This window comes from Lagenorhynchus albirostris, chromosome 10 (assembly GCF_949774975.1).
Source record: "Lagenorhynchus albirostris chromosome 10, mLagAlb1.1, whole genome shotgun sequence".
Taxonomy (NCBI): domain Eukaryota; kingdom Metazoa; phylum Chordata; class Mammalia; order Artiodactyla; family Delphinidae; genus Lagenorhynchus; species Lagenorhynchus albirostris.
Window position 1 is genome coordinate 83,013,813 of NC_083104.1, and position 12,908 is coordinate 83,026,720.

Consider the following 12,908-nt stretch of genomic DNA (forward strand, 5'->3'; position numbering starts at 1 on the left):
ATGAAGTTAGGAAAGCTGGTGCATAGCTTCCTGCTGATGCTGATAACAGGGAGGACAGCACTGTGTTATTCTGCATCATGTCCTTTGTTGATGCAACCCAAGCTGGAATGCAGTACCTGAGAGGATGGATATTCAGTCTGATTCAGCATGGTGTTTCCTATGTCTAAAGTGTTCCTGTTGCTGCTCAACCTGGATAACTGTCAGAGCTTTCAACCACTCCCTTCTTCTCAAGATGGATTCTGATGTTCACCTTGCTCATGAATGGCCTGGAATTCTGGATATTCCCATTTAAGCTGTCTTTTTCATAGTCTGGAAAGGAATAGTTCGTGGCTTCTGTGTCGCTTGATGATGAAATTCGGAATGCACTCCCATTCCACAGGCACTGGCTACAGCCTGGAAACAAGATATGGTTGGGGTGTGAAAGACTCAATGAATGAACAAGAGTTAATACCTTAGAAAGACATCTTAGGGAACAGTTCTCAGGGCGTACAATAGACAAAGAATGTGCACAGTCTTATTCCATCCTCAAGAGGTAGTAGAAACACGGAGACTAATATATCTAGTCAGGGTGAGTAGAGACTGAAGGTTTGCAGCCTTGCTCCCACAGTAGTGTTGTCCTCCTCTTTTACTGTCAGGAGACTATTCTGTTCCTTTTGATATTTAATAGTCAAATCTGCAGCCAGTATGGCCTATGACAGTTTGAGTAAACTCTTACTCCAAGGGTTGGGGGTATATGGCAGTCTCTGCTTCAAGGGGATTGTCCCTGGGGCTGATTTGTTGGGGTCATTCCTAAGGCAAAATAAATCATTACTAACATAGAGAAATGCCAAGGGTTACTGAAATCTTTAACTGAGGTTAAAAGAAGACTAGTCATCTTGAAACTCATTGAATGAACCACTAAAATATTAATTCAAAAGGAAAACTGACAATTCTGGTGAATTTTGTCACATGTGACAGAAAGCACAAACTTGGCAAGACAATACAATTTATAATTTGGAAACAATGTGAAGCTTGGCCACAAAGGGATGAAATCAGAAATACCAAACCAAGCATGCTGGTGTTTTCTACTACAAATAAATCTACAGATAAGACTTCTGATCATGATCACTAAATGATCAAATGGTGTGCAGACGTTCACTAGCAACATAGACAGGTGTGTGAGTGTGCATGTGTGTGGTGTGGTGTGAGGGGGGGCAATCTGAAGTTGCAGCCCCTTCCTGTAGCTGCTGCCTTCACCTCTGGAATCCTGTTCCTGAACCTCTACAGAAGCCCTGAAACCCTGGGCAACAGCCCCCGGGCCACACAAGCCCAAATGCCCGCTAACCAGGCGGGTGGTAGTCTTCGTGGTAGTCTCTCGGGGCCTTCAGGGCAAAGTCGCTGCCTAGCCTACCAGGTCCCTGCTGCCGCCTTGATTTTAAAATGTATGGTGAATTAGTGTTCTAAAAGGGTGATATACAAACCCCTTCCCCCTAACTTTAAAATTGTGTTGCTGTGCCGAGCGCCTTGCGGGATCTTGTTTCCCGGACCAGGGATTGAATCCCGGCCCCCCTGCAGTGAAAGCGCCAAGTCCTAACCACTGGGCCACCAGGGAATTACCCAGTACTGTCTTTTCTAATTTTATATCCCGTTGTCATACTGTCAGTGACATAGTCAAGGTTAAGGTTAAGAACTAGGGCACTGGAATAGTATGTGTGTTTATATCCCGCTTCCACCATTTACTATGTGTTCTTGTGCCAGATACTTTACAGCTCAGTTTTCTCAACTATAAAATGGGAAATAAAATAAAATAAAATGGTAAAAATAACAGCATTTGTACAATCATGAGACACGTTTTATCAGCACAGTGCCTGTAAATAGAAACTATGGGTTCAACATTACCTTAAAACAAATATTGGGTTATTTGGATCCTATCAGGACATTTCTAGTTCAAGGTCATTGAAAAATAAATGCTAAGACTTTTTTTTATAAAGCCTCTTAGTGGAAAATTTTGTTCATTAGATTATACTTCTCATATGGGAGTTCTGTTTCTAGCCAGAGTTTTCATATAAAAGCATTATATACTATAGAATATTTAGGCCTTAAATATGTTTTTATTTCTCATATTAGTTCAAATGAGCCTCATCTAAAAGGTAAAACAAGTACAGCAGGATTCACCTTTATATCCTGAAATCATTGGTAGAGAGTTCCAACTTGTTGCAGATTCCTCTCCACTCTTCTCTCAGATACCTACCCTTTCTACACTCTCCTCTAGGTCTTTTTTGGAGAGAATAGCAGCCAGCAGCAATGAAATAAAGTTTCAGGACCTGTATTTTTAGTACTAATTCCTTCAGCCCTCTTCCACAATTGTCAGTAGCCAGAGAACCCTATTTCTGTCGAGAGCTCCCCAGAACTACACTCTCTATCCACCTACCCAGGAAGGTGCCAAAAACCCTACAGCGTACGTGGCAGTAAAATCCCAGTTATACTACTGTGTATCTCCTCCAAATTCTAAGGTTTAGTTCAATTTGAACACCTTTCCTTACCTCTAACCCTAGCTCTTGCCTAATTTGCTTCTATTCCCCTCCTGTCTTATTTGAATCTCTGGATTATGGTCTCTTGCTTTAAATGCTCTTCCAGTTGTTCACTTCCTGGCATGACCTCTGAACACAGATTTTGGCTTACATATTGGAATGCCACCACTGCATATGTCCTCTTGTTTGACATGACTGTCTAATTTAGTTGTGCTGTGTCTTCATTCTTTAAAGGAATCTTCCAAAAGAACTGTTCTGCAGTACGTTGCTCAAGCTATTCCACTCCTGGGCTTAGCCTACCTCCTCTTGTGGAGAATCATTAACTAGAGTTGATGATCAGTCTCTTTACCTGAATCTTCTTCCCCCCACACTGTAATCATGGTTATTTCCCAAGAGCGTCCTCTTTTTTATTTTCATTGCCATAGACTAACCCATTTATTAGCCTCCCCTAAATTCTGCTATTTTGGTTTGATTTTAGCGGTCAACGGAAGAGGTACATCCACTGTCTCACAGAAAGCAGACACATAGAGGTGAAGATCATATGCAGAACAGAAAACTGAGAATGAGAGAGAGAATAAAGAGACATTGGTCTTACAGTCATTCATCTCACCCAGTATTTATCTTTTATTCAATGTTTTTCACGTTTTTCTATTCCTTATGAATTTAAGTTCTTTACATTAATAGGTTTTCCCTCTTGTGAATTCTCTGATGTTGACTAAGGTGTGAGCTCTGACTGAAGGCTCTCCCACACTCACTGCATTCATAGGGTTTCTCTCCAGTGTGGATTCTCAGGTGTCGAATAAGGTGTGAGCTCACTCTGAAGGTTTTTCCACATTCACTACATTCATAGGGTTTCTCTCTGGTGTGAATTCTCTGATGCAGGATAAGATGTGAGTTCAGGCTGAATGCTCTCCCACATTCTTTGCATTCAAAGGGTCTTTCCCCAGTGTGAATCCTCTGGTGTCTAATAAGATCTGAGCTCCCCCCAAAGCCTTTCCCACACTCATTACATTCATAAGGTCTCTCTCCAGTGTGGATTCTCTGATGCCTAATAAGCTTTGAGCTGTGTCTGAAAGCTTTCCCACATTCATTACACTGATGGGTTTTCTCTCCACTGAAAATTGCTGCATGTTTAATAAGGTTTGGGCTCTTGAGAGATTTTCCATATTGGTGAATTTTTTCTCCAGCATAAATTCTTTGATGCTTAATAAAATCTGAATTCCATTTGAAACTTTGGTCATAGGTACTGTGTTTACAAGATTTCTGGTGTGAAAATTCATTTGAGTTCAGATTTAAGCTTCTCTCACAACAATCATGGCTTATTATTTCACCTGTAAGTGTATTTTTGTGGGTGAGGATTTTACTAAAACCTCCATCCTGAGCTGATGATGGTTTTTGAGACTCCCCTGATTCTTTTTCCTGTTGTCTCTTTAACCTGCCTGTAGACTTACAGATGTCTTGAGGCTCAGCAGATCCTTCTGACACAAATCCTGAAATTCTTCCTGATATAATTCTCTGCGATTCCATTCTCTCATAAATTTCCAGCTTTGGCATGGATCCACAGTTTTCACTCTCATTATCTAAAATAATTATGAAAAAATAAAGGGGTAAATACCTGTTTGCTGAGCTGATAGAAAATAAAACTTTGAGGTACACGCAAGATGGTTACCTATTGGTACTTCATTTGGCCACTCTAAAAATGTGTGGCCTTTGGAATAAGAGGACTGATGGATGAGGATACAAAAGAAAGAAAAATTGGTAAAAGCAAGTTATTTATGCAGTGGTTGGCAGAGAGAGGAAACAGACATCCGAGGATGAGCAGATACAACAGAAAAGATTAGGAAGAGGATCACCACCAGCAAGAATGGGGGTGGGGAACAAAGTAAGGAGAAACAACTACGCAATCTGACTGAGAGGGCTCTTGAGGAACTTTGGGTCTATGATATTTCTAGTGTTAGGCTTAGAGGATGAAAGGGAGGCACAATCTCAAAGAGAGCAGATGAGGACATAGATGCATTGAGAAAAGTAAAGTTATAATGACTCTGAGGTATGTATGTGGTGGGAGAAACCTCCATCCATCTATCCATCCAATCCACCCTTCCATTTCTTCTTCATCATTCATGGATAATCAAATTCTGTCACTTCTGCTAAATGTCCCCTATATACCTCCCTTTCTTTACATTTCTGTTACTATAGAACCTCACTGCTTTCTGTTTAGATAACTGTAACAGCCTCCTTGCTGTTCTGACTCTGAGCTATTCTTCTTCCCAGTCATCCTAAATACCCTTACCAGACTAATTGTCATTAAACCCAGTCATCCTGGGACTTCCCTAGTGGTGCAGTGGTTAAAAATCTGCCTGCCAATGCAGGGGACATGGGTTCCAGCCCTGGTCCGGGAAGATCCCACATGCTGCGGAGCAACTGTCCGTGCACCACAACTACTGAGCCTGTGCTCTAGAGCCCGCGAGCCACAACTACTGAGCCCATGTGCCACGGCTACCGAAGCCTGTGCACCACAACTACTGAGCCTGTGCTCTAAAGCCTGTGAGCCACAACTACTGAGCCCATGTGCCACAGCTACTGAAGCCCATGCACCTAGAGTCCATGCTCCGCAACAAGAGAAGCCACCGCAATGAGAAGCCCATGCACCGCAACGAAGAGTAGCCCCAGCTCGCTGCAACTAGAGAAAGCCCGTGCACAGCAACAAAGACCCAATGCAGCCAAAAATAAAACAACAACAACAAACCCTGTCATCCTCTTACACCCTACTCAGAAACCCTTAATCTCTTCTACGACACACCTGAGCTCTTCAGACTGGTTTCCAGGACTATGATCTAGTCCTCAAAATTCCTACCTTCTAGCTCATCAACCATATACTGTGCTCATGACTCTATATTATGCTGGAATCAAGCAGCCCCTCTTTGTTATAGGGTGTCCTTTGTGTAGAATAAGCTAGGCAGTAAAGGGGGTTAGGCAGTGCTGGTCTTAGGGTGGGAAAATTTACAATTTTAGGTGGGGTGAACGGAAATGTTTCCAGAGCAAACTTGAAAGCAGAATTTGGGTAATTTAAAAAAAATTACTGTAATTTACTCTTGGGTTTATTTTTGGGACCCTATACACCTAAAGTGATATTAAGTCCATGAACTTTTTAAACAATGAGTTTTTGAATAGCAATGAGGATTCTGTGGAGGTAGTCAGTGCAAGTATGGCCAACTTTCTATAAAAACATAAAAGAGCTTTGTAAAACCAAAAGTAAAATAAACAAAGGCAACAATATGGATCTTGTTCTATGTATCTGTGAATTATATTCTATTTCTGAGTATATCATCACATATTTGCCTCTCTTTTTCTCTATCATTGTACGTGCTTCTCTATGAACATGTTTTGTTTCTGTGAATGTGTTTCTTTCCCTTTTGCTTCTTTTCTCATTCCCTGACATCTCAACTCATTCATTTTCTTTCCTTTAACTTGCTCATAACATGAAAACATCTCATGTTTTGGAAATATTATGGATAAAGAACAAATGAAAAAAAGGAGACATTTTGGATAAGAAACAGTTTCCTCTCTCTTTTTCTGGTTGGCCAATGACACACAAGAAAAAAGTTCTCGATTTCTCATGAAGTAATAAAGGAAAGGACCATCTACAGTTATGAAGACTAACATGAGAAGGGAGGTTCACTGTCCCAGTTCTTCAGGGACGTGCACCACAGAGAGTATTGTCCCTTACCACGGTCCAGTAGGAGTTGGGGTTCTGAAGCACCATGAAGGACCTTGGTGTTCACTGGCTGGAACCGGACACTAAGTGGTGGTCCAGGGGGTGCCACTTTTCTCCTGAATAGTTCTTGTCCATGTCCACAGACTGGAATCTGAGAAAAACAAAGTACATTTGAGCTTACGAGAGAATCCCTGTTGGAATTAAACATCTTCCAAAACCAAAGAGAACCTCCTGTAGTATTGGGTTGGCCAAAAAGTTCGTTCGGATTGAACAAACTTTTTGGCCAACTCAATAATATAAAACTGGGGAAGGAAGAATTAAGTCTGACTCAATTATAAAAGGTAGTATGGTACCAAACAGAGATGGAAGGAGACATAACTGCATACTGAACTACGAGTTCCTACAAAGCTCACTAGATATCAATCTCAGGCCCTTTTCTCCCTTTGTGGGACTCTACCCATCCTGGAGGTCTTAGATCTCCCATCCCCTTTGTACCTGGAGTACTGCTTCATCAGTGCCTCTCTCTAAATCTTCCAGTATGGTCACTGCCTCCTCTCCAGTCTCTGGGTAACGTTCATGCACCCAAGCCTGTAGATCCCCTGGCAGGATGGTCAGGAACTGCTCTAGCACCAGTAGCTCCAGGATCTGCTCCTTGGTGTGGGTTTCTGGCTTCAGCCACTGACAGCAGAGCTCTCGCAGCCGGCTCAGTGCCTCGCGGGGTCCTGGGGAATCCTGGTAGCAGAACTGCCTGAACAGCTGCCGGCAGAGCTCCTGCCTGAGGGTATCACTTCTCTGTAAGCAAGTGTCCTGCTTCCAGACAAAATCTTCCTCTTCAATCTTCACTATCAGAAGTCCTTCATCCTCTTGAAGGTTCTGAGCTGCAGCTTTCTTTGATTCGGTTGTCATCCTGAGATAAAATGTATGATCAGAATCCCACTTCTGCTCTGTGAAAGGCCTTTTTTAGTTTAAAGAGCTCTGCTGAGGGATAAAAAAATTGTTATTACTGTCTAGGAAGACAAAATATCACATCATAGAAATACTTATTCTTCATTATACACTTAAAAGCACTAAAATACCTGTTTTGTGGAATACAACTGTTGCATAATTTCTACCTAAAAGCAGCTTAAATTTTTATTTTAAAAATAAGATAATTTAAATTACAAATATTAAATATAAGACAATATAAATATAAGGCAATATTGAATGGTAACTTGTCACATGCAATTAAATTATTAGTCATAAAGAAAATAACCATCAAAACAGAAAAATGACAGAAGTGCTTCATAAAGTTGGAGATGGAAAAGAGCACAGTAGGTTAAAATGGTCAGAAGCTTAATTAAAAAACTACCTTCTGATGAATGGATAGGATTTGACTAGGATGTGGGAGAAAGAAATAGGAAATTACAAGCAAGGAACAGCTTGAACAACTGGTTAATGGCAGGAACACAGAAGTGGGAAAGCAAATGTCAGTAGGTTTGTATAAGGAAATTATAGAGACAAAGGCCCTATTGAAGAAAACTTCAAATGTCAAGCTCATGAATTCAGAGTTTATCTTTTAGGCACTGGGGAGCCAACAAAAGCTTCTGAGCAGAATGGCCTGACAAATACTGTTTGTGGAGATATATTGTTTATTTCTAGGATGGACCAATATGAAAAGATAGAAACATAAAGAGGCTACTATACTCATAAAAGTGTGGGGGAAATACAAGCTTAGAATGTTATAATTATCTATTCAGAATGTGGAACTAGGATTACTTATAAATCTCTTAAATAATAAAATAGGGCAACTTTTCTTGACAGCCAGAGGTTAACAATTTCAGTCAGTGTAACTAGCTTCTTCCCCAAAAGTCTCAGGTAGGTTTCCTTTTGTCCCAACAATTCCTTCTCTGCCTTTCTGGTTTCATGGCTCAGTCTATGTCCTGGACATTGAGGCCTATCGTATCACCAGTAAATTATAATAAACCAGCACCAAGACTTGCTTATCAGTCTTTTGTTAGTCTTTTTGTAAGATATGAGTTCCTCAAGTCTTATCAGCACTTTGGAATGGTCAGTCTGGTGTCTGGACTGAAAAACTGAATAAAGGAATTGAGAGGTAAAGCCCCAGAGTACAGTAGCAAAATACAAGTACCAATCTTTCATGTTCTTCTACTCAACATTTCACCAAGCTGACTACTGACTCTTGCACAGACATGTATGTTATTAAGAATCTTAACACAGCAAAGCATTGGGCTAGAAGTTATATGGCAGTGGTTTCCAAGAAAGTCTGAATTCAGAGCTGAGCTCACTGCCTAACTGTCATGTGGGAACTTTGTTAGAAACAGATTCCTTGGCCCTGCCCCTGGATATGCTGACCTGGTTAGTATGGGGTATGCCTAGATATTCTCTATTCTGATGTACAGATATAAGGAATTTAAAAAATAGTATTTGAGTTTGCAAAATAGTTGGAAAGAAATGACATAAAACACACATGGATACAAAACATTTAAATAACAAAACAAGTTTCACGTGACACACACATTGAAAATGTTTGATAAATGTTGAAAGCCGAAGTACTAAACAAATTGCATGGTAGAGACACTGAATATCTTAAGAGCTCTGAGGTAAGGAAGGAATGTGTGTGTATGTGTGCAAATATTTCCTACAGGTGGTGGGGCTTAAACTGGACAATAAAGGATGAGAAAGATCCAGAAAGGCAAAAAGGAAGGGAGAGCAAAGAGTTGAGGAAGTGGGAAAGAACAGCAGATTGATAATGAGACCAGCTTGCAGGGTGTAATTGGAGTGACTAAGAATTGCACTACCTCTTATAAGGAATTCACCAACTCTACTGAGTTCCTACAGTTCCTAAAACAACATCTGTGGATGCAACACATATTAACCTGTATTATTTTTAGTTGTTTGGCTGTTTTCTTTTTCTTTTTTTTTCAACAATTGACTGGAGCTCCATGAGGTTAAGGAGCATTATTAATATTTATTAATATTTATTCTTAAGTTCCCACATTTGTTGATTTATTAGATAAAAATGTAAATTAGGAAATTTGAGTTTCCTAATTGCTTTGTCTTTTGGATATTCTGTATTTTAGATGATGAGACGTCCACTTAGAAAAACATTTCCAACAGATATTAAGAGATTTTAATGGAAAGGAGTTAGGAATGGAAACACAAATTTAGAAAAGATCCATGGAAAGGGCAGTTAAAGATAAATATTGAGGATAATTGTCCAAGAGTATGAAATGAAGATCGCAGGCTCAGATTGAACCTTGGAAAACAGAGTTTGAGGGGGTGAAAGTAAGAACAAAATTTAGCAATGATAGAGGAGGAAAATGGGGGGTTAGAGCTATGGTATATATATCAGTCTCAATCTTTCATAATTTACTGGGACATTCTTTTGATATAGAGACCTAAGTTCACTTCTTGTTATGTTTTCTAGACGTGTTAAATGTTTACCAGGTAGTGTCTTAAATCTTTATGGGCATTATCCCATTTAGCGTAGGAAGATGAACAGTAAAGTAGGCCTACAGAATCCACAATTCCTAGCTTAAACTTAAATTATCATGCTAAGCAGCTGATTCTACAACATATGTTATCTCCTCACATAGCTGAATGTTCTGTCTTCAGATGTTTAATCACTTCTCATCCACTTAAAACAGTCCACAACTCTAGATAAAATCATCTAGTTCTCAAGGATTTGATATATACCCCCTAAAGCTGGGTTTCAAATGTCTTACTAATCTCAAGCTAATAAACATTTATTGAGCATCTAGTGCTTTACAATCATTGTGTTGGAGCAGAGTTACAAAAATAGCTAAGCAGATATGTAAACAAATGCCATTAGGACAGAGAGTAGGGAGTAATTAGTTACGTTGGGAAAGGTGGAAGTTTCGTAAAGTGCAGGCTTCCTGTTGGATGAGTAGGTTCCTGGTGAATGGGTAGGTTCTGGGTGTGTATGTTGGGGTAGGAGGAGGACGGGGGTGGGGGGGTAGTTTTGTTGGCGGAGGGATGGCAGTTAGGGGAAATCCAGAGAGCAGGGGATTCACAGCTCTCACTGCACCTTGTGTTTCTCAAATTGAGGCACTTTACAGTCTTACAACTGCCTGATTTGCTGTCTTCTCTCTCATTCTAGAACGAGATATTGGTTTCAATATTGGCTTCGCGGCCTCCCCGCTACACAGGAAACACTTACTAAATATTTACTGCGTGAGTAAATTTCATGAGGATGCCGGGATGTCCCCACTTTTCCTGCGAAAAGGCAGATTACTCCTCCCATGAGAAGCAGGAGTCAGAGGCGGACCGTGGGGCAGTTTTCTTCTGGCAGAACGCAGCCGATCCAAGACAGATGCCACCCTTCCTCGCCTTGCCCGACTGGGTCAGGCCACTCCTCTCACCAGTGACCCTGTAATCTCCGCAAGCAGGAATGCCCGAGCCCCCCCCAACCACGCCCTCTTAGCCCTCAACGATGACGTCACGCGCGGCGGAGGTAACTATGGAAACCCATATTCTTTCCCGAAATAGGAGGGCGCGAACGCTCTCCCCACGCCAAACCTAGTTCCACCTTTCCTCGGGATTCCCCTGAGGTCCCGGTCCAGAGCGCCACAGGGCTGCTGCAATCCCGAAGGTAACATGATAGGGACTGGGTGTTTAAAGGGGACAAAGGGCCGGACATCTGAGGCCCCAGAGCCGGACTCACCTCTCCCACAGGGCTGGTTCCGATCGGACACTTCCGGTGGAAGGACGGAGCTGCAATACGCCCCCAGGCGTCCTTCCACAGAGACTTTTGAGGCTGCGCAGAAGGAGACAGGCCGGCTTTGGACTGCGCTTCCCAGAAGCCTTCGGATCTCCTCAGGAGCCGGGACTCCATTTCCCAGGCGTCTTCGCTACGGTCTTGAAGTCCTCAGACTTTGAAGGAGAAGGCGTCTTTTCTTCTCTTTGTAGTAATAAGCTTGCCTCTATAGCTCCCATGCGGGCCTCATCCTTGACTTCATCCCATTTCAGTATGGGGCCGTGAAATGGAAGCCCACGCAGCAGGGACGCGGCTCAAACTTCACCTTTGGACTTATGGGAAACTTTTCCCAAATCCTTGGTTTGTCCCTAACCCGGGTGGACCGCAGATATGCAAAACGGGGTTAATCATAACGCCTGGTTTAAGACTTTGCGTTACCCTAAATTGTGAACATTCTTTAATCCATTACCAAATCTATAAGAACCAGAACGTTGACAATAACCTAACCTTTCCTACAACTCTTTCTCTTGTCTCCCTCTGTATTTTGTGTCCCCTTACTTATTGAAAAGATAGTTCTGCTTGATACATACACATGGCCAAACAATATAGGCTTTTAATTTTAGTTGTTTTTGTCTGAAAGGCATCATGTCATAGGTAATCTGAATTTGCTTCTTTTCACTCAATAAGTTAAGATATACCCATATTGTTGAGTTAAAATTCATTTTCATTACTGTATAATATTCCATTTGTGAATATAGCATTGTGTTCATCCTTTCTCCTAATATGGGTTGATAACACTATTATCTCTCTTTTGGATTACCGCAGTAAACTTTTTTTAACATCTTTATTGGGGTATAATTGCTTTACAATGGTGTGTTAGTTTCTGCTTTATAACAAAGTGAATCAGTTATACATATGTTACCATATCTCTTCCCTCTTGCGTCTCCCTCCCTCCCACCCTCCCCATCCCACCCCTCCAGGCGGTCACAAAGCACCGAGCTGATATCCCTGTGCTATGCGGCTGCTTCCCACTACCTATCTATTTTACGTTTGTTAGTGTATATATGTCCATGCCTCTCTCTTGCTTTGTCACAGCTTTTGTTCAGCTCACAGGGAAACATTCTGACTCTGCTCACCTGTGAATGGCTGCAAGAAAGAAGAAATTAACACATCCCCTACCCGAGGCTGGTCAAACCAGAGGATATTTTGCAGGACTTATGGCCTTTTAACTTTATTTCCTAACCTCCGCCTCCCCACCCCCTTCTATAAAAGAAACTAGCATCCAGACCCTAATGAGATGGTTCTCTAGGACATTAGTCTGCCATCTTCTCAGACGCCCAGCTTTCCGAGTAAAGTTGCTATTCCTTGCCTCAACACCTCGTCTCCCGATTTATTGCCCTGTCTTGCAGTGAGCAGAGCGATCTTGGACTCGGTAACAAAAAGGAGACAATCGAAGTTTAATAACATGTATACATGGAAGAACCCAGGAAAACTGAGTAACTTGCCAAAATGGCCAAAGTTCCCACCTTAAATACCGTCTTCAGCTAAAGATAAAATAGGATGTTGAGGGTGAGGAGAGTCTGTTATGGGAGATTACCAGGAAAAGCATAGTAAACAAAGGTGATTGTGATAGAGATTTGTCATTGTCTTCTCCATTGATAAAAGTTTCTAGAGATTTGGTCATTCTCCTTTTTCAGGTACAGGCAGGGAGACACACTTACAAATAAAGATTTCCCTTAAAAATGTAAATGTTCCATATGAAAGGGCAGCTTCTACTTGATTTTCAGAGCCCTTCTCTGTTAACACAAGTTCGTGTGCCCGATGCACGGTGAGGCCAAACAAACTGAAACGTCAGAGTTTGAGCAGAGAAAGGTTTATTGCAAGGCCATGCAAGGAGAGAGGTGGCTCATGCCCTAAAAAGCCCCAAGCTCCCTGAAGGAAGTGGTGCGGGGGGGGGGGGGGAGAG

General features: G+C 41.6%; 1 protein-coding gene across 3 annotated transcripts; it reads right to left on the reverse strand.

Annotated features, from left to right (window-relative positions):
* ZNF165 (zinc finger protein 165) lies at positions 1-10,842 on the reverse strand. Of its 3 annotated transcripts, XM_060163456.1 has the most exons (5): positions 10,274-10,802; positions 6,721-7,203; positions 6,238-6,376; positions 3,962-4,090; positions 1-393 (listed from the first exon to the last, which is right to left on the reverse strand). In XM_060163456.1, the coding sequence occupies exons 2-5, from the start codon at positions 7,129-7,131 to the stop codon at positions 185-187; spliced, it is 888 nt and encodes a 295-aa protein (XP_060019439.1). In that variant the 5' UTR covers positions 7,132-7,203; positions 10,274-10,802; the 3' UTR covers positions 1-184. The 3 variants fall into 3 exon arrangements, with proteins under 3 accessions (XP_060019439.1, XP_060019438.1, XP_060019437.1); XM_060163455.1 differs by lacking the exon at positions 1-393 and having other exon boundaries at positions 3,111-4,090; positions 10,775-10,842; XM_060163454.1 differs by lacking the exon at positions 1-393 and having other exon boundaries at positions 3,111-4,090.
* Positions 10,843-12,908: the final 2,066 nt, after the last annotated feature.